The 27690-nt window shown below is 39.0% G+C and overlaps 1 protein-coding gene across 1 annotated transcript in view; it reads left to right on the top strand.

Annotated features, from left to right (window-relative positions):
* The window catches only part of LOC149199199 (developmentally-regulated G protein 2-like), a 216056-nt gene extending 208058 nt beyond the window's left edge, over positions 1-7998 (top strand). The window contains exon 12 of the mRNA XM_089402339.1: positions 7394-7998. Coding sequence (XP_089258465.1) covers positions 7394-7489 — 96 coding nt within the window. The 3' untranslated portion in view covers positions 7490-7998. The remainder of the gene's footprint in view (positions 1-7393) is intronic.
* The last annotated feature ends 19692 nt before the right edge of the window (positions 7999-27690 follow it).

Genomic DNA, 27690 nt, shown 5'->3' with positions numbered 1-27690 from the left:
TCTACTTCGATTTCCTGGATGAGCAGGAAGCAGAAGTTGGTGGCTTTGAGCACTGTTGAGGCCAAGTACATTGCTGCGAGTATGGCCTCCTGTGAAGCTGTCTGGTTGTGGAAGCTCTTTAGTGAGCTATTTGATCATACACTAGATACTACCGTGATACTCTGGAACAACCAGAGTGGGATTCGTTTATCAGAGAATCCTGTATTTCATGATCGCTTCAAGCACATTGATATTAGGTACCACTTTATCTGGGATATGTACAATGAGGAACAGTAAGGCTCCATCATATTGGGACTGATGAGCAAGTCGCCGACATTTTGACGAAGGCCCTGGGAAAGGTCAAATTATTGACTTTCTGAGAACGACTAGGAGTTGTGGAGAGACCCTCTTATGAAGGTCCTGTATGATGCATACATTGAACTTTGGGAGCTCGGGGGGGCTTGGGGTACTTCTTGGAGCGACGAGCGACCATAGGGTGACTTAACCTCCCCTAGTGGTGTTCTGTGTATATGGTGAATGGTTCAGCCTTCCATTGTGATACCCCGTGGTGACATGTAGGTAGGATGAGTGGTTCATCCGTCTCTTGCTGAGACATCCTACCCATGCAGTCCAGGACTCATGGGAAGTACCTCTCATCTGGCCAATGAGTAGGGAAATGAGGATAGGGACCATAGTACTATTGATGGACGCATTGTGTACTACCGTACTCCCTATGCTAGTATGATATTGATCTAGGATCAATTGGAACTGACTTCGGGTCAGTAAGAGTGGTATGAGACACTCTCTTTATTTGGAATTGATTTCGGATTACAAAGAGTGGTATGAGACACTCTCTTTATATGGGACTGACTTCGGGTCAGTAGTGAATGGTATGATACATTCTCAATCACTTCTTATTCTTCATAGTTCAGCAAAGCAGAGCAGTGCAGAGCATTGAATTGATGGCAAAGAGTACAGTTTGGCAGATGGATTAGTAGATGGAGTTCTCCCTAGTTGAGAGGGAGTGTTAAAACTGGTAACTAGGGCCAAAGTCCATGTGAGTCTTATTTATGGCAGCTGATATTTTTCTTGGGTTTCTCTCGTCGAGAGGTGTAGGATTGATCTAAAGATCATCTGATTCGGACATGTATTCATGGAGATATGAATTTATTTATGTTATTTGACAATTTGTCAAGGTTGGCCAGCAACCAAATTACCCCAAATTATCCTCAACGTTTTATTATAAATAGAAGAGGTCTTCAAGTCATTTCACACACACTTCTCCTAAGATCTCTCTCCACTTGTTTTGGGTTTTGGTGGCTAAAGAGATCAAGAGGGAGAAGCCTTAGACGCAGTGAAGGAAGGAGCCCTATTTGCAGACCCAAGGAGAGACCTATACGCTGCCCTAAAGGAGATCTAACCCTAGCCCTAGATGCAGTCAATAGAAGGCTCCCATACGTAGTCAAGGAGGGAGCTAGCTATTGTCCTAAAGAGCCTCCTATCTGCAGTTCTAAAGAGCCCTATCCACTATTCCAAAGTGCGCTAAGCGCAGGTCAAGAGGTGCCCTAAATCCGCAGTTAAGGGTGACCCTTATTTGCTGTTCAAAGAAGCCCTAAATCCGCAGCCTATTGAGCCCCAATTCATAGCTAGAGAGTGATCCTATAAGAAGGCTTAGTTGTAGTCCAAAAGGAGGCCTAATACGCAACCTAGCTACAATCACCTAAGCCGCTATCATGATGAATGATAAATGCATATTGTTGTAGGTGACAGTGTGGACTGTTTTGGGCATGATCAAGTTGTTCTTGAACTCGGTATGCTGGGCAGGAGAATCTGCTCAAAGGAGGAGCTAGGGGTTGTTGTGTAAGGGCTGTTTGGATCACTGTTTGAAGGAACCTAAGTTGCAGTCCATTGTTGGGCTAGGCCGTAGGCCATAACCAACAGTTTGAGGCCTCTTTAATTGCTGCGTTCAAGCTCTATAAGGCAGCGTATCATTGGAGGACTGTATGAAGGCTATCCGCAGTAAATAGGTGGACTATGGGGTGTGTTTAGGGTGCTGGAGCACACTGAGTTTGTGGCCTAACCAGTGATCAGGTTTGCCAAGATATGCACCAATCCTTGCAGCATATGAAAGGTGCCAGATTAGCAGCGTTGTCATGATTAGTGAAGCAACAAAGGAAGGAGAATCTCATTGAAGGAAAGCCTCAGTATTTTGGGTAATTGGTTGAGCTGTTTTAAGCCTATTATCTGCTGCATATCTTCATTCCTTGATATCAGATCTGCAACCTCATTGTGTCATCATTACAGAGAAGATCTTTGATCTCCTATTTGGCAAGTCAAGTATTGACTTCAAATCATTGTACTCTATCTCTTTCTCTTTGCTGAACTATTGAGGAATATAAGAAGAATTGATCAAGGGTTTCCCCACATTGAGGTTTGTTCCTAGCCGGTGCCACATCTTGTGTCCTCTTGTCTTGGCTTGTCTTATGTTTTTTATGTTTATGTTCTATCAGCATTTTATTATCATGCTAATGTGATTGCTAATCTGGATATTGATGTTGAGCTAATAAGAAAATTGAAGTAAATTGCTCTAAGCATAGAACATACCAAAATTTAACAATGGATAACTTCCACATCTCTTTGTCCAGGCACATAGATTCTATACGCCTTTGAATTTTCATTGTAGCCCACAAATATACTTTTCTCCCCAGATGCTTCTAACTTGTTTCTTTTCTCGTTAGGCACATGAAAATACACCGGACAACCAAATATTCTAAAATGAGAAACATCAGGTTTCTTACCAGTGAAAACTTCTTCCGGTGCCTTGAAATCTAGTGCTTGATGTGAGCTCTTATTTTGAACATAAACGACAGTGTTTGTAGCTTCTCCCCATAAGAACTTCGATAGGCCTTGATCATGTAGCATGGCACGGGTGGCTTCCATGATTGTTTGATTTCTTTCAACAACTCCATTTTTCTCAGGAGTGTATGGGATGGTTGTCTCCCTCTTAATGTCGGCCTCTCTGCAAAAGTCATTGAATTCATTTGATTCATATTTGGTTCCATTGTCGGTCCTCAATATCTTGATCTTCTTCCATGTTTGATTTTCCTCCAAGGCTTTGAAGGAACAAAACGATTTGAGCATTTCATCCTTCTTCTTCAAGAAATAGATCCATGTTTTGCGAGAGAAGTTATCCACAAAAATTGCCCAGTATAAGTATCCTTCCAGTGATGTTACTGGCAACATTCCAGAAAGGTCAGAATGGACCAATTCAAGAATATCAGTAGTTTGGCTTTCACTTGAAGGGAATGATCCCCTTATAAGTTTTCTAGTTGCACAACCCTGACAAACTCCTTCGTGATTCATGTTGAACTCGGGCATACCTATGATCATCTTCCTTACCTCAAGTAAGGCTTTGTAATGAAGGTGAGCAAATCTCTGGTGCCATAATTCAGATTGAAGAGAAGAATTGCAAGTCAAGGTTCCCAAAGGACTTCCTCCAACTTGATAGAGACCTTAAACCTTAAATCCAAGAGTAAATGCATCTTTGGGGTTTCTTTGCCAAATACGTACATTTCCATCAATGAATGCTACCTTGAAGCCTTTATCTTCCATCGCAGAAATAGACACCAGGGTTTTCTTTAAATCAGGTACATACATTGCTTCTTGTAAATGAATGCTTTGACCTTGATTTAAGTGAAGAGTGACAATACCTATCCCTTTCATAGGGTAGGTGGCATTGTGACCAAGTATGATCTCTAATTTAGTCTTCTTTTCAACCAAATTTGAGAGGGCCTCCTTGTACCCAGTGAAGTGCCTTGAGGCTTCACTATCAATCAACCAATGATCCAAAGTATCCGGAGGAGAGGCAGTAGATAGAGCGGAAATAAGATAAAATTCATTTTGTTTCTCTACAATATTACTTTCCTCATTCTTGGAATTTCTCGTCCTTTTGGGAGGTCGACCATTTCCATATCGAGCAACGAGAGCATTCCTCTTTCCTTTATTGTTGAACCTATTGTTCCTTTGATTGTCATTGCCTTTGAAATTGTTGTGGTTGTTGTTGTCATCATCCCTTGGAGAATTCTTCTTGTGAGGGCATTCTCTAGCATAATGGTCGAACTTGTTGCAATTGTAGCACCTTCCTTTTCTTCCTTCTTTGAATCCCTGCTTGAACCCTTGACCATGTCTTCTTGGACCAACATTATTCTTCCTCTTAGCATGAGCAGAGAAAGCAACAGGTGCATCTCCATTTGATGGGTGTCTCTCTCCATCATCCTTGTCTCCTCTTGAGTGCATCTAGCCAATAATTCATCGAGACTAGGAATCTTGTCATTGTTGAGAATGGTTGTGTTAAACACCTCCCATGCTCTTGAAAAACCTCCAAGTGCAATGAGAGTCAGCCCCCGGTCAGCCATAACTTCTCCAATAGTTATAAAGTCATTCTTGATTTCTGTGATCCTCATGAAGTAGGATTGAATAGATTCCCCTTTATCCATCTTGATGTCCTTCAATTTGTTCTTGAGAAAGAGGATTTGATTTGCATTGTTCACTTTGAACATCCCAACCAGCTTATCATATATCTCCTTACAAGATCCCAAATCATAAATATAGGCAGCCAAATGCTTTTGAATAGAGTCAACCAAAATTTTCTTTGCTTTGACCTCACCTTTTCTATACTTCGTCTTCGTAGTAGTTGGTGCATTTGAAGGAGGCTCCACCACTTTTCCCTGCACATAGTCCAATACTTCATGCTCCTCCAAAGTCAGGTCCAAAGTCATCTTCCATGCATGATAGTCAGATTTGTCATTGAGCTTGTCCTCGGTCTTGAAGTAAGATGAAGAAACCATTGAAACTTGTCCAATAAATTTTTCTTGGTGATTTCTTTTCTCTCTTGCTTGGGCTTTGTCTTCACCTGGGCTCTAATACCATGTTTAATTTTGTTAACAATGGTATGTTTTATGCTTAACCCAATGACAATTTCCAATTTAGTTTTCCAATAGCAATCACATTGACAGTAACTGTAGATAGAACATAGAATAAAATGTAGAAGACTAGCCAAGACAAGACACGAGATTTGGCGAACGCCAGGGAAAAACCCGAATGTGGGGAAAACCCTTTGATCAATTCTTATTATTATATCAAATGTTCAACAGAGAGAGAGAATACAAGAAGTCAAAGTTGAATTGCCAAATCCAAGTCAAAACAACTCTATCAAATCTGCAGTCAAATTCAGCTTTAACCAGAAAGTCAAAGATGGTCAAGACAGCAGTCAAACTCCTCCTTTGAAGCTTGGTCAAAGGTAGTCAAACTTGGCCTTCAGAAGCGGTCAAAGACGGTCCAAAACAATCACAAAATCTGTGGTCAAACTTGGTCAACCTTGTGGTCAAACAGGGCTGCAGTCAACACAGGTCAAACAGCCCAGAAAATCTTGATTTTTGTGCCAATCAATGTAGTCTGGTCTAACAGAAATATTCCTCCAAAAAGCACAGTCAAACAGCCCCTGGTCAACGTTGGTCAAACTTGGTAAACTCCTGAAATTTTTGGCCCTGCAATTCTGTCCAGAAATTCATCTTCCTTGTGCCAAACGTGTGAGAGAGAGAGAATGCCCAATTTTGTACGGATCAACGAGAGAAGGAGAGAAGAATGTGAGTGATGATGATGCCAAATGAGGTGAGAAGTCACTTGTATTTATACAAGTCGTTGAGGGTGAAGTGACACGTCCATTGGGCTTCATGATCCTACATGATGATGTGTCCGACCTGAACAATTTGCACGTGTGGTCATAAATTCAAAAACACACTTTTGCTTGTCCAAATTAGATGATCTTTATATCAAATTTGATCCTCTTGAAAAGAGGAATTTAATGCAATCATCATCTCCATCAAATGAGTAGTCGCCAAGGTGGAATTTGGCCTTAGTTGCCAATTTTAATAGTTCTTCTAGCTTTTCTTTTTCTTGTGAGCTATTTTCATTTTCTTAATTTTCAATTGATGCAGTGAAGTTTTGACTATGATTTCCAAGGCATAAATTTCTGCCTTTGTAGCTATAACCTTGTCAAGTTTTTATTGAGTCACCATAATTATATAAATCAGTGTGGAAAAAGTCACGATTAAATCAGCAAAGTCTGATTTTTTGGACTAGCCGATTTAATCGGCCGACTTTTTTGTGATTTTTTTCCAGTTGAAAAAGTCGGGATTAAATCCGGGACATTTTCCATAAAATCGTGAATGAGGTAGTTTCTTTAACGATTTTTTAAATTGTTTTTGAAAAAATTGGGATTTTCTAAAAAAGGAACATTTTTGTATTTTTTTATTATTTATTTTGTCCGACTCTTTCAATTTCTGGACCCTTGCCAATTTAATCCCGACTTCGACTTTGTCCACATTGATATAAATGCCATGCATGTTATTTCATATAATCATTACAAATTTACATCAACTCATCTCAACAATGAAAACATAGAATCCTTGGCCTTGTCTAGCATTATTAAGTTGAATAACTTTCAAGAGGAATCCACATGTGAAAAATGAGATCAAGGTAGCTGTTGACCTTCAAGCTTGACAATCTAATCACAAAAACCATTCTATGGTATGGAACTTCAGATTATGCCAAACGGTAAATTTTAAGACTCCATATTTATCTTAAAGTGCACAATTTTTGGTGAATCTTTCTAATTATTAAAATGACGACTATAAAATGTTTGGAAATATTATTTTCAAAACATTCAAATTGACAAGAATTCTATATAGTTTCTAGAAAATTTTGGTGATTTTAGAGTAAAACAATTTTATGCTAAATAATTTGGGTGAATCAGTTTTAGAAAAAAATGGAAATTGGTTAACCTTTTTTTGGTTCAAAAAACATGGGAAATTAGCCCATGGTGAAATCTAGCCCCTAAAATTTTCCCTAATGCATAATCATTACTGGTCATGCAAAAATAGAATATTTCAGTTAGCATGAGAAAAAACAGGTTGAAGAACCCAGTTGGAAACATTTGCTGATTGAAAATGCTGTGTAGAAAGGTGATACTGTATATAAAAGTACTGTTATGTTTATTGTATCATTGCCTCTCAACAATAAAGTATCATTTGTCTTTTGACAAATCTTATTTTACCAGAGTTGTGTACAGTTTTAGAAACAGTATGCAGAGGGATTGACATTATTGAACATTTTATTTTTCATTCTTTGACTATGAAATTGTTCCTGTCGAACTCTTTACCAGTAAAGAGTGATTTTCCATGAACTTTTTACTGCCAAAGTAGACGGAAAATATAGCAATCAGGGAACTTTCCACCATTTTTATGTTTGATTGGCTTGTAGAATACATAAATGAATGTTTTCTTTATACAAACATGGAATAATAGGCAGGTAGACGGGGATGTGTTAAGTAACATACTTTGTACCTGCAATACAGGAAAAAGAAGAAGAAGGAAGAGGACGTTTTAAGTCACATACAACAGGTCCTGCTCGAATCGCTGATAGAGAGAAAAAGGCACCCTTGAAAACATAAAAAGGAAAAATTGCAAATTGCTTTCGCACTCACTTCTCAGGTGGCCTATAGTATGACTAATAAAATGCTGAAATGGCATTTGTCTTATTCATGAATAGGTAATCTATACAGGTTTGTTGTAAACGCCAATCAGTTCATTGCTAATGTTTGATTGAGTTGTATACAAATCATCTTGTTAGTGCTATCGCTATCAATATTTCATATGTATTCTATTTTTATGAATCTCCGAGTGAATTATATGGCACAAACCTGCAAGAAGGAATGGACTGTTATGATTGGTTGAGCATGTTTGGACTATTTCCAAATGCTAGTTTTCCATCCTTTATAAGGTTGCAGGTTTCTTAGCTATTCTTATTGTAATTCCTTCAGGAAATGGAACTCCATGAAGCTTGCATGGACCTATCTAATGTTAATTTGCACTCAATAGAAAGCAAGTACTAAATGATTAGGTTCAACTCTTGAAGCATTCGTCGTAAATCAATATGATAAGGGATGATTCTTTTAATTCACTCGAGAGGTGCAGGATAACGAAAATGGGACTAGAAACATTTCGACATGTAATTGCAAATATGTCAAATAAGCCAGTCAATTATGATCTTTTGTCAGCACTCTCATGGCTTATGTACCTTAAACTGGATATATTTCATGGTTGTGTTATTATACTGTCAAAATTATAAAATGATTGCTACATTTTGGCACTCATTATTCTGCTACCTTTCTTCTATGCTGAACCATGTTTGGAGGATGAGGGGATGTGTTTCAGGGACTGCTGGAAGGTATCCCCAAGTTTCTCGGGAGATGACATTATAAACTTTTTTAAAGCATAAGACATTAATACAATTCAACAGGAATAACAATTCTTAGGCAAAGTTCGATAGACCTTGTTTAAATGGATATTAAAATCCCATTAAAAATAAAAAAGGAAAAAGCATATACAGTTCAAGAACCTACCAAACATGGGAGTCAAAATTGTTGTTGTCATTATTCTTCATTACACAAACATACTATATGGCCTTCTGATATGAACTGGAAAGATAATGTTTGTCATGGTTAGAATGTTGAACTAGTGAATAAATATTTTATTTTTGGTGAACTACTGCCACATGGAAGCCGACTGGTATATGGGATGTCTAGAGGCCCTTATGGCCATCGAGGGATATTTGAACATCCCTTACTATGTGGGGGATGTCCATGATTGGGGGTCATTGGGTCTATATCAGGATCAGACCTCTCTATATCTAAATAATGATTTTTTATTACTACAATGTATTGAAACCAATGTTAACCACAATCTAGTAATGTCAATTATAATCATTTAATCCAATTAAATAACACTAAAAATATATTCATAAATAAACAAATAACAATAACTACCCTAATAATATACTCTTTTTTTTTTAATCTAGGTTTCAAGGACTATTACTTTCACATAATTTGCATAGTTACTTGGAGCATTTAGTGAGCACATTGATGCAATAATCCTAATAATATTAACATTGTTAGTAGTTTGTTATGGTTGAATCTCAAATGTGTGGTGATTTAATCACGTTATGATTTACATTAATAGATGATTGATTATTGTTCAGGACCAACACACACACACATTAGTTGGAAGTTGGGTGTTACATGGACTATAATATAAAACTCACAGAGAAGATAAACAATGGAATAAGAAGGCTCCTTGCATTGGCCTTAAGGAGAGGCGGAGAGAGTAAATATGATTACATTTATGCTTATTTGTTATTATCCTTCTTCAACTTCATATAAGTTGTCATTTCCTTGGATATATTATTTTCTTAATCATATTATAAATTTTGACTATGGAAATGATTAAAGTTAAATAGGCTCGAATAATGTAGCCGTAAATCTAGTGGGAATGCTATTGGGCAAGGCTGCTCTTATTGAGTTGATGTGAAACTTAGCTTTGAAATCATGCACAAGAGGATTAGAGGGGAACACTAACCTTGAAGTAGATGTCATACTTGATTATTAGTTATTGAAATTTGAATCTAGTTAAAGATCGTTGGGATTGTTGAAAAGTGTAACTAGGTTCGGTCTTCATAATGACATGTGTAATTGTGATTTTATGTAATTGATGTAAAGAAGAAAATTAAAATTACTTTTGTAATGCTTGTCTCATGGGTTTCATGAGCAAGGAATTTTATTTTTAGTGATGGCTCACATTGTGAGCCTTTAGAATTTGTCATCTAGTCATAAAAGTCAATTTGATTCAATGTCATGTATGAAGGACCTTTCTTGGGTATGTTACACATTTGTATGAGTCATTAAATAAGCATGAAAGCTCTCCAAGACAAGCACAAGACCTCTCCTTCAAGTTGGCTACATGATGGAGTAAATAATCTACACAAAGAGACATGTTAGTTCACCCTCTTCAAGTTGGCTTATTACAGGCTCCAACAACTATAAATAGGGCAATTCGGATTTCATTTGAAGGTAGAATCTCAGAGAAGTGTGAAAAGGTCAAGGAAGAAGCCTCCCAACCAACGAAGTGAAGAGAAGGAAGAGTGAAGTCCTTAGGGTTATTTTTTGGTTTGTTTTAAGGGTTGTAAACCCCCACATGTGCGAGAAATATATGTTGTCTATTGTAGGAAGAAGGCTGAAGTATTATAGTCACAGTAAGAGAATATTTTGGGTGAAGATCAAAGAAGATATCAAGCCGAGTTGTCAAGTAAGTAGTCTCCTCCTAAAGCAAAAGGAATCAAGGTCCCAAAGTTGATTCTTCACACGTGCTAGGGTTTCTGAAGGAAGCCGAGAAGTTGCAGGTCTAAAGGAAGCCGAAAATCTGAAGTATAACTAAGGTACAAAGGAAGGCAAGCAGTTGGACCAAGTGTTGACTTGGGCACGAAAGAGAAGTAGTGAAAGGATCTTGTGTCTTGGTCTTAGAGAGGAAAATAAGTCAAGGGTCTTGGTCTTGGTATTTATCAATGGAAAACTCTATAAGAAGAAGAATTTGTTCAAGTTTTCCTCTCAAGTGGGAGAGGTTTTGGCCCTGGTTGGTAGCCTACATTTTGTGTCTCTTATCTCTTTATGGTTTATGCATTGGTAGTTGTTTGATGAAGAATAACACTATAATAACATAATCAAAGAAAATCATAATCTAAGAAGTAAAAATCATTCACAAACAGTTACTAATAGAAGAGAAATCACTTAACTTTGATGCCCTAGATTTCTCAACATGGTATTAGAGCTAAGGTGACAAAGTCAAGGAAGGGCATCTTATCAAGAGACACATAAGGATCTCGAGAAAGACATCAAAGAAATTTGAAAGATGTCAAAGTGAAGTCAAGATCTACAACAAAATATCAAACCTTAGATTAAAGAAGAAATCTACACTAGCAAAAGTCTTGGATCCTGTAGTCATCTTCAAAAGACCACAAAGATCCTCATCAAGTTGGAAAGATCTACAAAGCAAGTTAACTTGAAGTATATGCATGCAAGAGAAGTACTTCAAGAACAAATATCACATCATCATCTTGAAGAAGAAATCTATCTTCCTTGAGGAGAAGGTTTCTATCATCTATATCATCATTAAATTCTAGAAAGAAGCAAGTGGAAGAAACATCTAAACAAGTATATGACCTTATCTGAATCTATCAAAATGGTTATTTGCAAGGAAAGCAACAAATTGGTTGGGGCTTCAAACTATCTTGCATGGAAGAAAAGGATAGATCTGAATCTCATTGAAAATGAGGTGATGGAATATGTCAAAGGACCTATCACAAAACCAGGAAAGGAAGATTCTCAAGCTCTTGCAAAGTATATGAAGGGGGAAGTTAGGGCTCAAAGGATTCTCATAGAATCCATGAAGGATCCCCTCATCTGATATGTATCAAAACTCGAAACGTCAAAAGTAATATATGACAAATTGTTAGAGTTGTATTTAGCACTGTTGGAGAAGTCATCTCATTAAGACAATAACTCTACAAGCTGAAGATGGCAAAGGAAGATGGAATAACTGCATGCTTTATGAGGATATATGAAATCATGCATCAACTTTTGTTGAAGTTTCTAAATTTACTTAGTTAGAAACCCTCCATGCATTTTATCTGATTTATTCCTACCTAATTGTTATTTTCCTTAACAAGTTATTTACAATGTAAATACCTAAAATAAACACTAGTGCATGCTCGACATATTACAGACCAACAACTAAAAGAAACATAAACAAACACACCATATGACACCATTATTTTTGGACTAATGTCCTCGGAAAAACCCAATCTGGGAAAACTGGTGCAGCTATTTGAGGGTTTTCTTATTAAGAAATATCATAGTACAATCTGGGTGCTGAAACTAGTCTACCCAACAGAGAATTTCCTTGGCAATAAGACCTCTCAGTTTTTGACAAATCTACTGGCTGAAACCTCGGATAATCCTTCCGCTAGCTACTGAACACCAATCTGCCTAAGAAACCCCAACGTCTGCTCAATCTTGACTACGTTAGCCTCTCTTAGCCCAGTGTTGGCTGCCTAAGAAACCCCAACGTCTGCTCAATCTTGACTGCGTTAGCCTCTCTTAGCCCAGTGTTGGCCTTGCGTCAGCCCCAGGAGGCCCTGCGTCAGCGCTCTGAGCCTCTGCATCAGCGCTCTGAGCCTCTGCGTCAGCAACGCTGACGTCTTTGGTGTTCTGCGCAACACTTCGCTGCCTCTGCGTGGCCCTACGTGAGCACTGGCTGCTCCCGCGTCACTCTCTGTGGCTGCTCTGTTGTTCTCTTGACACTATCTGTGCCTCTCTGTCTCTATGTACTCAATGCCCCTCAGCTGCTCTCGATCACTTATTGTATCTCTCTTAACAAACCCCGCTCTAGAGAATAGAATGACTGATCACTCTGGTGTCTTCTTCAAGTGACCCTCAAGACTCCTCTTATACTTTTCCTGTTGACATCTCAATGGTGGAGATTAAGTCCCTAATCAACGGCTAAGATTTAGTTCTGGTTTGATCCATGTCTTTTGGACCATTTTAACATAGATTCATATTAATACTCATTAATATTTTATTTTCCCTAAGTTTAGACTTAGGGACTCCATTAAAAATATTAATTATTTTAATATCTCTTGATCTGTTTAGAATGTGCCCAAACCCTTTCTGGGTATTAGAGATCTCATGTGCCCCAACCTCTTCACCAAATTTTGTGGCTAAAGCACATCCGATGCTACCCCAAATCAACACTCTCTCTTAGCGAGGACTGTGCTCTAAAAATACCCCTAACTGAGTATTACTCTGATCATCCAGCATCGATACCTGTGCTGATGCTAGGCCTTCCTGCCCAAAATTCTTTGCACTGTTGCATCCTGTACTGCTGCCCATGGTTTTGCCATTGCCATTGCTGCATATGTACAACAACTCCCTCTGCATGTGTGTCACTGCTGGTCCTTTATCCCAACATTGCATCGCACTGCACCTCCTCTCATCATGTTGCATCGTGCTGCCCACTGCTGCACTGCAACTCAATTACTGAGAAGTAACTGATCTCTCAACTGACCTCTTTGTTGGGCTAGAGACACCCTCCTAATGTTGAAGCTCCCTCTGCCGCTGACAAGTGCTCCCTCTCTGACCTCTGCGCTGCTGCAACAACTCCCTACGTCTCGCACTGTTGCACACCTCTCTGTGCCATCTTGCACTGGGGCAACACTCCCGTGCCTCTCGCACTTCTACAGCCTGCTAGCCTCACGCTGTCTTGAGACTCCTGCACTGCAGCTCTCTCTGTCGCTTCATTCGCATTCATCTCTACTCGACTCAACCAGTCTTGCTACTCCTCTTCGAGGCTCCCATAACAAGGTCTAATCCAAGAGGCTGGGTACCTCGAGATCCTGCCCCTCATCGTCTATAGTTCGCCTGACTACAACTCGATATCTCCCCACTTCCGCTCAAGTGGTGCGTGTGCTCTCATGACACAGTCATCATCTGTGAAAACTTCCTTCTCTGTTAGTGTTGGCGCTGCCTTAGTCTTGGAAGACTCTCTCTTGCTCTTCTTCCTTGGACATTGGGTTGCATAATGACCCAGCTCCCCACAGTGGAAGCACTTGATCTTGGAAAGATCTTTCTTCTTTCGTTTCTCCTGCTTTCCCTCAGATGCTAGGGCCACGTCTTCCTCTTCCTGCTTGACTTTGATCCCCTTGCTGCTGCTACCCGTCTTTGACCGTCGTCTGATTTCTACCTGGCGAAGAGCTGCCCACATCTCATTCCAAGGTGGAAGTGTCCCTCTGCCTAGTATACTCTGGACAAATACCTCCCAGTCTTCTGAGACAACGTTCAGGGCTGTCCTCACCATTAGCCCCTGATCCGGTGTCACCCCTATAGTAGTCAACTGATCTCAGATCTCATTCAGTCCTCCGAGGAAGGTGTCAATCGATTGTCCCTTCTTCATCTGATACAACCTCATCTGATTCTCAAGCAACATTCTTCTCTGCACAGAAGTATGCTGGTACAACTTCTTGAGAGCCTCCTACATCTCAAATGCCGTTTTTTCTCGGCTCTGTGTGGTACTACATGATCCTTGACCCCGTCAAGGATAATGCTCTTGGCCCTCGCCATCGCCTCCTCGTACTTGTCATTATCACTGGGGCGACTGGGACAACTATTATCTTCAAGGCAAAGTTCTTGACACGATCCTGTCAAGTACAGATAAGATTCTGGCCTTTTAGACTGTGAAGTTCGATGCTCCGTCCAGTTTATCCTAATCTCTAACTCCATGTAGTGCCATGATGCTCCTCTACTTCCGTCCTGGAAGTTCTCTGTTCGACTCCTCTGAGTCTCTACTTCTCGTTTGGAAGTTTTTTTCTGGACTCCCTCTAAGTCCTGATTTCTCTCCTGGAAATCCTTCTACCGCTTGTCGAGATGCCCCCTACTCTGATTGTCTTGTGCAATAGCACCACTGATCTGAGTTCCTCAGCTAGAAACCCTTGAAAGCAACTCCTCTGGCCCTACTCTGTCAAGTACTATTCTGAGTACAGTACCTCATCAGCTCCACTCTGTAATATTCTTGCAGCCTTCTAAACCCCAACAACTGCCTATCTATGGATTGCATCAGCCCCTCTTTGCCTCACGCTAGCCCTGCGTCACCCCGGATGGGTCTGTGTCAGCGTTGGGAGGCCCTCCGTCAGCCCTCTGGCCCTCTGCTTCAGCGATGTTGGCTTCTCTAAGGCTCTGCATAGCTCCCGGTTGCCTCTACGTGGCCCTGCGTGAGCCCTGGCTGGCTCTGCGTCACTCTCCTTGGCTTCTACGCTACTAGAAACAACTTCTGTCATCTCGAGACTGTTGTTTTCTGCTGCTATTGCTTTGCTCGGCCAATGTCCTTTAGTTCTCCTGTGATTTGCAATCAGCCTTTGATACCATGTTGAAGTTTCTATGTTTACTTAGTTAGAAACCCTCCATGCACTTTATCTGATTTATTCCTACCTACTTGTTATTTTCCTTAAGTTATTTACAATGAAAATATTGAAAATAAACACTAGTGCATGTTCAACATATTACAGATCAACAACTAAAAGAAATATAAACAAACACACCATATGACACCATTATTTTTGGACTAATGTCCCCGGAAAAACCCAATGTGGGAAAACCGGTGCAGCTATGTGAGGGTTTTCTTATTAAGAAATATCAGAGTACAATCTGTGTGCCGAAATTGACTTACCCAATAGAGAATTTCATTGGCAGTAATACCTCTTAGTTTCTGACAAATCTATTCGCTGAAACCTCGGATAATCCTTCCGGCAGCTACTCAGTGCCAATCTGCCCCAGAAACCGCAGCGTCTGCCCAATCTGGGTTGCGTCAGCCTCTCCTAGCCCAGCGCTAGCCCTGCGTCACCCTATCTTGGCGTGCATTAGCCCCAGGAGGCCCTGCGTAAGCTCTCTGACCCTCTGCATCAGCTACACTGGCATCTTTGGCGCTCTGCGCAACACTTAGCTGCCTCTGTGTGGCCCTGCGTGAGCACTGGCTGCTTCTGTGTCACTCTCTCTAGCTGCTCTGCTGTTCTCCGGGCACTATCTCTGCCTCTCTGTCTCTCTGTACTCAATGCCCTTCAGCTGCTCTCCGACCACTGATTCTATCTCTCTTAGCAAACCCCGTTCTAGAGAATGGAATCATTGATCACTCTGGTGTGTTCTCCGAGTGACCCTCAAGCCTCCTCTTATACATTTCCTATTGACATGTCAACGACCGAGATTAAGTCCCTAATCAACAGCTAAGATTAGATCTGGCTTGATCCATGTCTTTTGGACCATTCTAACACAAATTCATATTAATACTCATTAATATTTTATTTTCCATGAGTTTAGATTTAGGGACTCCATTAAAAATATTAATTATTTTAATATCTCCTGATTTGTTTAGAATCCGCCCAAACCCTTTCTGGGTATTGGATATCTCATGTGCCCCAACCTCTCCACCAAATTTCATGGCTAGATCACATCTGATGCTACCCTAAATCAACAAATTCAAGATCTGGGAGAAGTCATCTCTGATAGAGAAATGACTACAGTTGTACTAAATGCACTATTGGAGGAGTGGGGTAACTTGAAGTATTTATGGGAAGAAAGAAGCTACTTCATTTTAGGGTCTATGGTCACTATGCAAGGTTGAAGAATCCGGGCTAAAGGTAAAATCTGATGTGGGATCAAGTGAGCAGAATCATGCGTATGTTGCAATGACAAAAAGAAAGGGAAAATTTGGAAAGTATCATCCTCAGAAAAAGAACATGGCTAAAATACAATGTTATGGGTGTCAAGAATATGGGCACTATAGGAGATATTGTTCTAAGCTCATGAAGGACAATAACAAAGGAGGAAAATAAGAAGCCCGCATCACCGAGGAAGTGGAGGAAGTTGAAAAGAAGTCCAAGAAGGAGGAAGTAATAGATCTCCACTATTGAGATAGTCCTCACCTAGTTCTTTTCTAGTTTCTGATTCTAAGTTTTCATGTTGTAAAGTAGGAGCATGATAGGATGCATCATGGCATCATAGAAGAATTGAAAGTAAAGAGCTCGTGACATCATGTTGGGTCCCTATAATACTAGTGATTACCCCATTACTATTGTAGTTATACCCCTTATTTATATTGTTGTGCCCCTATTACCCCCATATTGTTATTTCTGTGCCCCATAGAATCCCTCTATTGTTATTTTTGTGGCTTTATATTATTATTGTTAGGTCGGCTGGATTATATTGTGACTCCTTAGACTCCTATATATAGAAAGGAGGTTTTGTCATTTGTATCATCCAAGAATTGTTCATTTATGTAATGTAAAGGAGGTTGCCCCCTCGAAGAGGCTGAATTCTAAGGCGTGGATCTCTCTTTTCTATCTTTTTGTGAGCTGGTTTCATAACATTTGGTATCAGAGCTTTGGATTCTAGGGTTTCGCTGCTCCAAACAGGTCATCGTGGCATTTTTGCTATAACTTTTTTTCTGTGACGTTTCAGAAGTCGCAAAAAAAAACCCATTTGAGAAGAATTGGCGCTGAACCTTGGGTCCAAATTTCAGAGCTTTTTGCGCAATATTTTCGGAGATATGATCTGAGGAAGTTGGCCTTTTTGCAGACTCCTGAATTACATTCAAAACAGGTGACCTGGGGAAAATCGTCATAACTCTCTCTCTGAGGATCGGATTGAAATTTCGTAAAAAGGTACAGAAAGAGGACGGACTGTAGTTTCTTGTGTGTGTGTTTCAGATTCAAAGGTTGAAACAGTGACTCGTGGCACGTCGTACAAGTTCGCTCTACTGAACCAGTCTAAAAGCAAGTCACTGTGGGAGATTTCACATAACTCTTCCTTGGAGAATCCAATTTGGCTCAGACTTGTGGCATTGGAAAGAGGACACAGAAGGCTACTACAGGTAGCAATTTCAGAACTGGATGATCTGAAATTACAGAGATACATCAGATTCAATATCAGGCTTCTATAAAGTGAAAAAAGGTGTGTAGTTTTTTTTTAAATTTTTGTGTAAGCTTGGTTTAACGGAATTCAAAGGGCATAGTAAAGCATTATTATCGGTAACTGATGCCCCGAGGAAAGAAAATGCAAACACCTAGTAAGGAACCTGAAAGCTCTAGCATGACTCATGAAGAAGAGGAAGAAATGCTACATGATATATCAAAATTACAAGAACAAGTGCAACAAATGTCACGCTCACAAAAGCTAACAGAAGCTAAGATAAGTGGCGTGGAATCTAAGATAAAGGGCATGGAAGCTAAGATGGATGATTCGAAGACAGATGTGACAAATTTTCTACAAGAAATACTTACTAATGGTGAAAAGGTTGTAAAGGAAACTCATGATGTGAACAAAAGTAATGTTAATCATGATTCCATAGACGTTAATGTTGGATCGAAGACCCACCATATTCCAAAAATCGATATGAGGAAGTTTGATGGCAAGGATCCCGCCACATGGATATTACAGATGGAGCAATTCTTCGATCTCAATAATGTGCAAAACACACAAAAGGTACGTATGGCAACTGTATATTTGGAACCAAATCAGTTTGTATGGTATCAATGGCTTTGCTCTCGTAAAAAATTTATCACTTGGGCAATTTTTACGGAAGAATTGATAGCACATTATGAGGATACAAAAAGCAACACTTTTTTTAGCCAATTGATAAGTCTCAAACAAAAGGGTTCAATAATGGAGCACATTGAGGAGTTCCAAAAATTGAACATAAGGGTAAAAGATATTCCAGAGGAGCATAGGATTGATGTGTTCATAGGGTCTTTAAAGGATAATATCCAACATGATGTTCGCCTTTGGGAACCTGATTCATTAGAGAAGGCATTCAGGTTAGCAAGAAAAATGGAAAGCAAAATTATGGCAACTAGGAAGCATACCATTCACAACTATAAAGACGGAAGTGTTGTTGCCCATAGTCTTCCACAACCTACAAGGTTGACACCACAACAATTGGAAGAAAAAAGAGCAAAAGGGCTTTGTTACAATTGTGATAGCAAATACACAAAAGGTCATAAGTGTGCTGAGAAGAAATTATTCTACATAGATTGTGAAGAGGAAGAAGAAAAGGAGCAAGAAAGGTCAAAAGAAGAGGATATACTCCAGGAACAAAGCCTAGATGAAGAACAAATAAATCCGACCATATCTTGTAATGCATTGGCGGGAATTACCACTCCTCAAACCATCAAGATAGAAGGACAAATCAAGAAGAAAAAGGTAATAGTGTTGATTGATTCAGGAAGCACCCACAATTTTATTCATTGTAGGGTAGCAAAAGAATTGAATTGCTTCCTATATCCAGCACCAGAGTGTCAAGTGATGATTGCAAATGGAGGAACAATAAATTGTTCTGGAAAGTGCCATAATATCAAGCTATCCATGGGAGAATATGTATTGACTAGCCCAATGCTTTCCATTCCAATGGGAGGTGCTGATGTTGTACTAGGAGTCCAATGGCTACAATCCTTGGGTACAATAGCTTTTAATTTTCAAGAACTTTTCATGAAATTTTCTGTGGAAGGAAAGGAAGTTGAATTAAGGGGTATTGCAGGGAAACCAGGAAAGATAATCAGCTCTAATGGCATGACAAAGCTTCTAAAAAAGGAGCAAAGAGGTGTAATTGCACAATTATGTTCGCTAGATGTTTCCACATTGGAATCATCTATTTCTCCAGATCTCCAAAAAGTCCTGGACAATCATTCCAAGGTATTTGAGACTCCCAAAGGTCTCCCACCTATGCGTGATCATGATCATGCTATTCATCTGATTCCAGGAAGTGTTCCTCCAAACATCAGGCCGTACAGATATCCCTATGTCCAAAAAAGTGAAATTGAACGTATGGTTGCAGAAATGCTAGAGGCTGGTATAATTCAACCGAGTCAAAGTTCTTTCTCAGCTCCAGTAGTATTGGTGCACAAGAAGGATGGATCATGGCGCATGTGTCCAGATTATAGGGAGCTCAACAAGCTCACTATTAAAGATAAGTTCCCCATTCCTGTCATTGATGAATTGCATGGATCAATTTACTTCACCAAGTTGGATCTTCGTTCGGGATATCATCAAATCAGAATGAAGATTGAAGACATTCCGAAAACGGCATTTAGAACTCATGAGGGTCATTATGAATTTTTGGTCATGCCTTTTGGCCTTACCAATGCACCTTCAACATTTCAAGGTTTGATGAATTCAATTTTCAAACCATTCCTTAGAAAATTTGTGTTAGTATTTTTTGATGATATACTAATCTACAGCAAGTCTTGGAAGGATCATGTTGAACATGTTGACAGGGTGCTACAACTATTGGAGGAGAAACAATTATATGCAAAAAGATCCAAATGTTTCTTTGGAGTCCAGGAGGTGGAATATTTGGGTCATATTGTATCTCATGAAGGAGTTAAGGTAGACCCTAGCAAAATTAAAGCCATTAAGGAATGGAAAATCCCCACATCCATAAAGCATCTGCGAGGATTTCTTGGGTTGACAGGGTATTATCGCAAGTTTGTTAAGAATTATGGGAGAATAGCAGCACCTCTAACAACATTATTGAAGAAAGATTCATTTTCATGGACTCCGGAAGCAACAAAGGCCTTTGAACATCTTAAAGAGGCAATGTGCCAAGCACCGGTCTTAGCTACACCGGACTTCACAAAAACCTTTATTGTGGAATGTGATGCTTCAGGAAATGGAATTGGTGTTGTTCTAATGCAAGATGAAAGACCCATTGCTTTTGAAAGTCGTCCAATCAAGGGAAAGTTTTTAAGCAAAGCTATTTATGAGAAGGAAATGTTGGCAATACTCCATGCACTTAAGAAATGGCGACCCTACCTAATGGGAAGACACTTCAAGGTAAAAACGGATCATGATAGCCTTAAATACTTTTTAGAACAAAGATTATCCTCTGAAGAGCAACAAAAGTGGGTCACAAAGATGTTGGGTTATGACTTTGAAATCATCTACAAAAAAGGGAAGCAAAATGTGGTGGCAGATGCACTCTCAAGAAAGGATGAGGATGTGGAAGCATTGTTGTGTGCCATTTCTATTATCCAACCAGATTGGATAAACGAAGCAAGGGAGGAATGGAAGAATGACGAAGAAGTGTGGGCACTTATTCGAAAGCTACAACAAGATTCCAGTACTTCTGATACATTTAGCTGGCAAAATGATTCGTTATGGTACAAAGATCGCTTATACCTCTGTAAGAATTCCCAGCTAAAACAAAAGATTCTTATGGAATTGCACACTTCTCCCTTAGGAGGGCACTCAGGATTTTTAAAAACTTACCACAGGGTTAAGAAGGAATTTTTTTGGGATGGCCTTAAATCAGATATTCAAAAGTTTGTGGCGGAATGTTTGGTTTGCCAACAAAATAAAGTTGAAACAATTAAGACACCAGGTCTATTACAACCTTTATCCATTCCAAGCCAACGTTGGGAGGAGGTTTCAATGGATTTTATCACAGGTTTACCCAAGTCTGAGGGAAAGAGTGTCATCATGGTGGTAGTTGACAGACTTACCAAGTATGCACACTTTTGTGCATTATCACATCCATTTAAAGCCAGTACAGTTTCTACTGCATTTATGGAAACAGTTCAAAAGCTACATGGAAACCCAAAGATTATTGTAAGTGACAGAGATCCCATTTTCACTGGAAATTTTTGGACAGAATTATTTTCTTGTCTTGGTACTCAGTTAGCTCATAGCTCATCTTATCATCCTCAATCTGATGGGCAAACTGAGATAGTAAACAAATGTTTGGAAGGATATCTTCGTTGCTTTGTATCTGATAAACAGACACAATGGGTCAAATGGTTGCCTCTGGCTGAATGGTGGTATAACACTTCCTTCCATACAGCAACAAAAATGACCCCATTTATGGCACTTTATGGGTATCAACCACCATCCATCACATCATATTTAAGAGAAAATTCTAAGGTTCAGGCAGTGGAACATCACATCGAACATCAACAACAAGTCCTCCAACTCTTAAAGGATAACCTCGTGTTGGCACAAAATAGAATGAAACAACAGGCAGATCAACATCGCAGTGAAAGAAGTTTTGATGTAGGTGATTGGGTATTCCTACGGCTACAACCATATAAGCAAATGTCCCTAAAGCAAGCTAAGAAGGATAATAAATTATCACCAAAGTATTATGGTCCGTACAAGGTGTTGCAAAAGATTGGTACTATGGCATACAAATTGGAGCTTCCTGCAGCTTCTCGATTGCACCCAGTTTTCCATGTTTCATGTTTAAAGAAGGTTATAGGCGACAAGCTCCCAGTTCAAACAATATTGCCAGAACTTGACGAGGAAGGAAAAATTATATTGGAACCGGAAGCAGTCACAGAAACAAGAACTCGACAGCTACGAAATCGATCAATTTCAGAGTATCTTATCAAGTGGAAGAACTTATCCGCTGAAGATTCCACATGGGAGGATGAGAATTTTATGCAGAAGTATCCAGAACTACTCAAGCGTTGAGGACAACACTTTTTTGAAGGAGAGGGGCATGTTGGGTCCCTATAATACTAGTGATTACCCCATTACTATTGTAGTTATACCCCTTATTTATATTGTTGTGCCCCTATTACCCCCATATTGTTATTTCTGTGCCCCATAGAATCCCTCTATTGTTATTTTTGTGGCTTTATATTATTATTGTTAGGTCAGCTGGATTATATTGTGACTCCTTAGACTCCTATATATAGAAAGGAGGTTTTGTCATTTGTATCATCCAAGAATTGTTCATTTATGTAATATAAAGGAGGTTTCCCCCTCGAAGAGGCTGAATTCTAAGGCGTGGATCTCTCTTTTCTATCTTTTTGTGAGCTGGTTTCATAACACATCATCATAGGGAAGCATGAATGGTTGCTGAATTAGATCCATGAAAGGATATTTCTCTTGGTAACCTCATTAGAAGCATAAATAATACTTATGGGAAAAGAAGAAAAAGGAAGTCATCTAGTAGAGAGCTCATCATACATCAGCTAAAAGGGAAACATATGTTGTATCGGGATACTCTAGATCCTCAAGATTCTTTGATGGAATCTTCATCAAAAGGTTCACCAATTAAGAGAGGAAGCAAGTGTTTCATCAATAATTCCAAACTTGTGGAATTCATGGGATGATGGTATGATGACATTAGAGGCAAAGCAAATCATGGGATTGAAACCATTGTCAATCAAGGAAGTTGTTGAAGGAAGTTTGGATGACATAAAGAATAATGAGGTATGTATGCTTTTATTTGATAATTTGGAGTCATGTCATTTGGTTGTTGGCAACATGGATGAACGCTCTACTTCGAGAGCATGAGCAAGAAAGAGGATCTCCTCCAGTGAAAGGATGCAGGAAGGTATGGGTCACACATTGATTAGATGAAGTCAATAGAATGCGTTCTCATCCGAAATATGAGGTGGTCGATTTGAAGGTTGATCGATAGTTCCTGGAAGAAAATGTGTGAAGAAAGAAAGGAAGAGATCGTGGAATGTACAACTATGAAGGCAATCAACATCCAAGGACTGAACGATTTGACTATGATATCTAAAGATAGAGACCCTTGACAATGAATATCTTTTGAAGATGTGTCAAGATGCAGGATGTTGATGCAAACTAGAAGATGTCATGATGAGAGACCATCACAAAGGTAATTTTGATTTAATGTCTATTTCCTATGTTTGAATGATATCTGGATGGGCTTATGCATGGCTGCCTAGGGAGGAGCTATGAATGTCTTCTAGCAATGATGACCATGTAGTAGGATGAAATATCCTTAAGGAAACATGGCATGAAGGCTAGATATGGACTGATGATTCACTTTCCAATGAGAGAAATGATGACATGGCTCAATGATGAAAGTGATGGATGGTATACGTCCTATGTAGAAGTCCCAAACATGAAGACTCTTGAATAATGCAAAGAATTGCATGACATCGTGAGGAGGAGTTCTTCGAGCAGTTGGTTGTCCCATCATCTACACCTGAGGAGCTATTCTAGGTCCCTAATTAAGATGGAGCTTGGAAACAAGTTTCTTGCGTGGTAGAAACTTGAAAGAAAAATTCCTAAGCCAAGGGGGAGCTTAGGTACATTCCTTCCATAGGAATGAGTACATTCCTTTGTTGGAGTAGATATGTCCTCCCTAATTAAGAGGGAGAGATGGACACATCATTCTTGTCCTCACTTGGGAAGACAAAATGGAGGATTGGGTAAACATCTGGCATCCAATGCTCCTTAAGGATGTGTTAGGGCATCCAAAACAAGAATAGTCGTAGAGGACCGATATTCTTTGAGGATTGGGAATCCAAGATAAGAATAGTCATAGTGGAACACACTCTGAGAATCTGGGTGGAGTATGTTCCGAGAGAGACAATGATGAGGGTGTCTATACATCATTGGTCTCGCCAGCATTGTGCTCTGATCTTGTGGAGAGATAGAGATGTTAGTCAAGGCCTTGCTATGTGGCAAGGATGGTTAGTATGATGCTATACAAATGGGTTACCAATTTGACTCTTCTTATGAGAATTCTTCAGTTTGATAATGACCAAGTACCATTATGAATACCTCCCTAGTTAGGAGGGAATGTTGAGAAGTGTAACTAGGTTCGGTCTTCATAATGCCGTGTAATTGTGATTTTATGTAATTGATGTAAAGAATAAAAAATAAAAATATTTTTACAATGCTTGTCTCAGGGGTTTCATGGGCAAGGAATTTTATTCTTAGTGATGGCTCCCACTGTGGGCCTTTAGGATTTGTCATCTAGTCATAAAAGTCAATTTGAGTCTGTCATGTATGAAGGACCCTTCGTGTGCATGTTTCACATTTGTATGAGTCATTAAACAAGTATGAAATCCCTCTAAGACAAGCACAATACCTCTCCTTCAAGTCAGCTACATGGAGTAAATAATATACACAAAGAGACATGTCGGTTCACCCTCTTCAAGTCAGCGTATTACAAGCTCCAACAACTATAAACAGGGCAATTCAGATTTCATTTGAAGGTAGAATTTTAGAGAGAATTTCGGTCAAGCTCTGAAATTGAAAGAAGTGTGAAAAGGTCAAGGAAGAAGCCTCCCAACCAACGAAGTGAAGAGAAGGAAGAACGAGTCCTTAGGGTTATTTTTGGGTTTGTTTTAAGGGTTGTAAACCTCCGCACGTGCGAGAAATTTCTCTTGTCTATTGCAAGAAGAAGTTTGAAGTATTACAGTCACAATAAGAGAATATTTTGGGTGAAGATCAAAGAAGATATCAACCTGAGTTGTCAAGTAAGCAGTCTCCTCCTAAAGGAAAAGGAATCACGGTCCCAAAGTTGATTCTTCACATGTGCTTGGGTTTTTGAAGGAGCCGAGAAGTTGCAAGTCTAAGTGAAGCCGAAAATTTGAAGTATAGCTAAAGTACAAAGGAAGGCAAGCAGTTGGACCAAGTGTTGACTTGGGCACGAAAGAGAAGCAGTGAAAGGATCTTGTGTCTTGGTCAAGGGTCTTGGTCTTGTGTGAGAGGAAAATAGGTCAAGGGTCTTGGTCTTGGTATTCATCAATTCAAGACTCTATAAGAAGAAGAATTTGTTCCGGTTTTCCTCTCCAGTGGGAGAGGTTTTGGCCCTAGTTGATAGCCTACATTTTGTCTCTTGTCTCTTTATGGCTTATGCAATGGTAATTGTTTGATGAAGAATAACACTATAATAACATAAGTAAAAGAAGATCCTAATCTAAGAAGTAAAAATCATTCACAAGCAGTTACGAATAGAAGAGAAATCACTTAACTTTGATGCCCTAGATTTCTCAACAGGGATCACTACATTGAGTGATGGATCCATACCACCTAGGTGGACATTTGGTGTAAGATCTTCCATTAGAATTCTCATGGCCTTGTGCAAGGCTACTTGACAAATTTCAGGGGTTGCATTAAACAAGATGATTGATCATATTCTAATGTTCAAGGACTTGATAACTTATCTTTTAGTTGTGATTGATTAACTAGATAAGTATTTCCATGTAACATATTTGTGCAACTTCAAGCAATTTAGATGTTAAGAAATGTGTAGTAACACCCTTCTTGCACACATACATTTTTGGATAGTGGCACCACTTTGTACCATAAATCTATACTCGTGTACTCTTGTATAAGATAATGAAAAAAGTAGATTGTATGTATACTTGAAAATAATAGTTATCTTACTCTCTTGATTTTACTTTGGTCATGTGCACATATCAATTTTATTTGGATCTTTGTACAACTTATTAGTATTCGTGCATTAGATGATTATGCATATTGAACTTAGAAGATAAAGTCTATTTTCTACATCCATATTTCTGATCATTGGTGTCTCAATCTCCATCAAATATCTTGTACTCTACTTGAATGTTTGGGATATTTTCATTTAATACATTCTTATCTATTATTGCCAATATCTCTATCACTCCAATTTTATGTTATTTATCTACATTGGTTGGGCTCATTTCCTGAAAATTTAAAATGCTCCATAATTTTCTTAGATTCAAAATACTATTGTAATAAACTCTTGCCCCATATGTTCTTTTGTTTAATTTACATAATTTTGACATTATTTATGACATTGTGTTGACTATAGAAATTTACAATTAAAGCTACTGATTTTTTAGAACAATAAAAGATGTTCTATTTTAGTTATATTTTGTGAATAAATTAAACATCAACTTTAATAAAATCTATCATGAAGCTCTTTTATTCGAAGCTTGTGAATTTTCCAATAGTTGCAACCTTAAAAGCTATAACAATTCCTCTTGTTCAAAATAGCAATGTTGAATTGGTTGAATTATCTAAACAATGTCTCATTAATATTTTTATCAAAATCTTATGAAACTTTCCAACAAGCGCAACCTCAAGAATTATAGCAATATCTCATGTTATAATATAACTCCGGGATTCAACTTGAAATTTATAATATACCTTCAATACCAACATCAAAGATATGGTTTATTGGTCTAATAAATGATATGTTAAACACATTTCAATAATGTAAAGACATTGTTGCCACACAATCTAGCAAGGGTCCTAGGAGGGGCATCTAAGGGACAATTACTAGACCAAATGACAACAATGGGACAAAGACCCACTGTCACCTCAATCAGTGTTCCCTGCTCTTTACAGACTCTCACTTATGGGAGGAGTCTCGATATGGAGGAAATCACTTGTAATGATAGGATCAATGACAAGGTGTGAAGTGATTCCCAAGGCCCATTCAGGGAGAGACTTAATAAATGCTCAATGCTTCAAGAGAAGCTAAGGGATCTCCAAGAAAGACCTAGGAGGAATATCTAGACCTAATGTTGAGAGATGTTCAATGATGATAGGTATATCCAAGGTGAAGACTTCCAATGTGATATAGGACATCTCTAGAAGCTTTACAAAATGATTTATCACTTAGAAGGAAGAATTTTGTTTTATTAGAGAGAGACCTAGAAAGACCTAAACAAGACCTATAGTTTATGGGTAATCATGGGAGGAGCTCCTCCAATGTGCTCACTAGGTCAAGATAGGATAGGGAAAGGGTCTTGGATGATTTATTCCTTCGAATACTATGTGCAAATGACCCTCAAGAAGACCACCGAACCCAAATGTTGAATATGAGCTTCCAAAGATGCAACTAGGGCTTGAGTTTTCTTGCAAACCAACTGATTTCCCAAACTTGGATAGTCATTAGAGGGGACAAAAACACAGATACCTCTCCAAATGGATTTGAAAGATCGCTCCTCTAAAGCAATTCGCAGGCAGCCCTAGTTGGTCGTCTAGGAAAGGGGGTGAAATTTTAGGAAGGGAGAAAAAGAGAGATAAGGAGAAGGTGACCACCAGTTTTACTTGGATCAATGCCCAATCCTTGGGCTATGGAGTCTATGATGATTGGAAATTTTTCCAAAATCGTCTTCAAGGAGGTTAAAAAGTGATGCCCTATCAACTACTCTTTAACATTTACCCACCCAAGCGCTATGGATTTTCATGGAAGAAATTCAATTCTAATCCACTAGGAACATTCATCTACTTGTGATACAATGAGTAACATGTGCAATTTCCAATCAAATGGCCTTCCATAGTGATATTCAATAAAACTAGGGCATAAGAAGCATTAGTCAATTGCAACAATTCCACACATTAGACATCATTCAAGATAGATTTTCAACAAAATATAGCACTTACAATATAACAAGAGATATATACAACCAAAAGACAAGAAGTAGCTCCAAGATAGAATGAAAATTTCAACTCCC

The sequence above is a fragment of the Pinus tabuliformis genome, chromosome 2_1 (genome assembly GCF_031772625.1).
Source record: "Pinus tabuliformis cultivar Carrire ecotype Pingquan chromosome 2_1, CPIR1, whole genome shotgun sequence".
In the NCBI taxonomy this organism is placed as follows: Eukaryota; Viridiplantae; Streptophyta; class Pinopsida; order Pinales; family Pinaceae; genus Pinus; species Pinus tabuliformis.
This window is presented reverse-complemented; position numbering and strand designations above follow the sequence as displayed.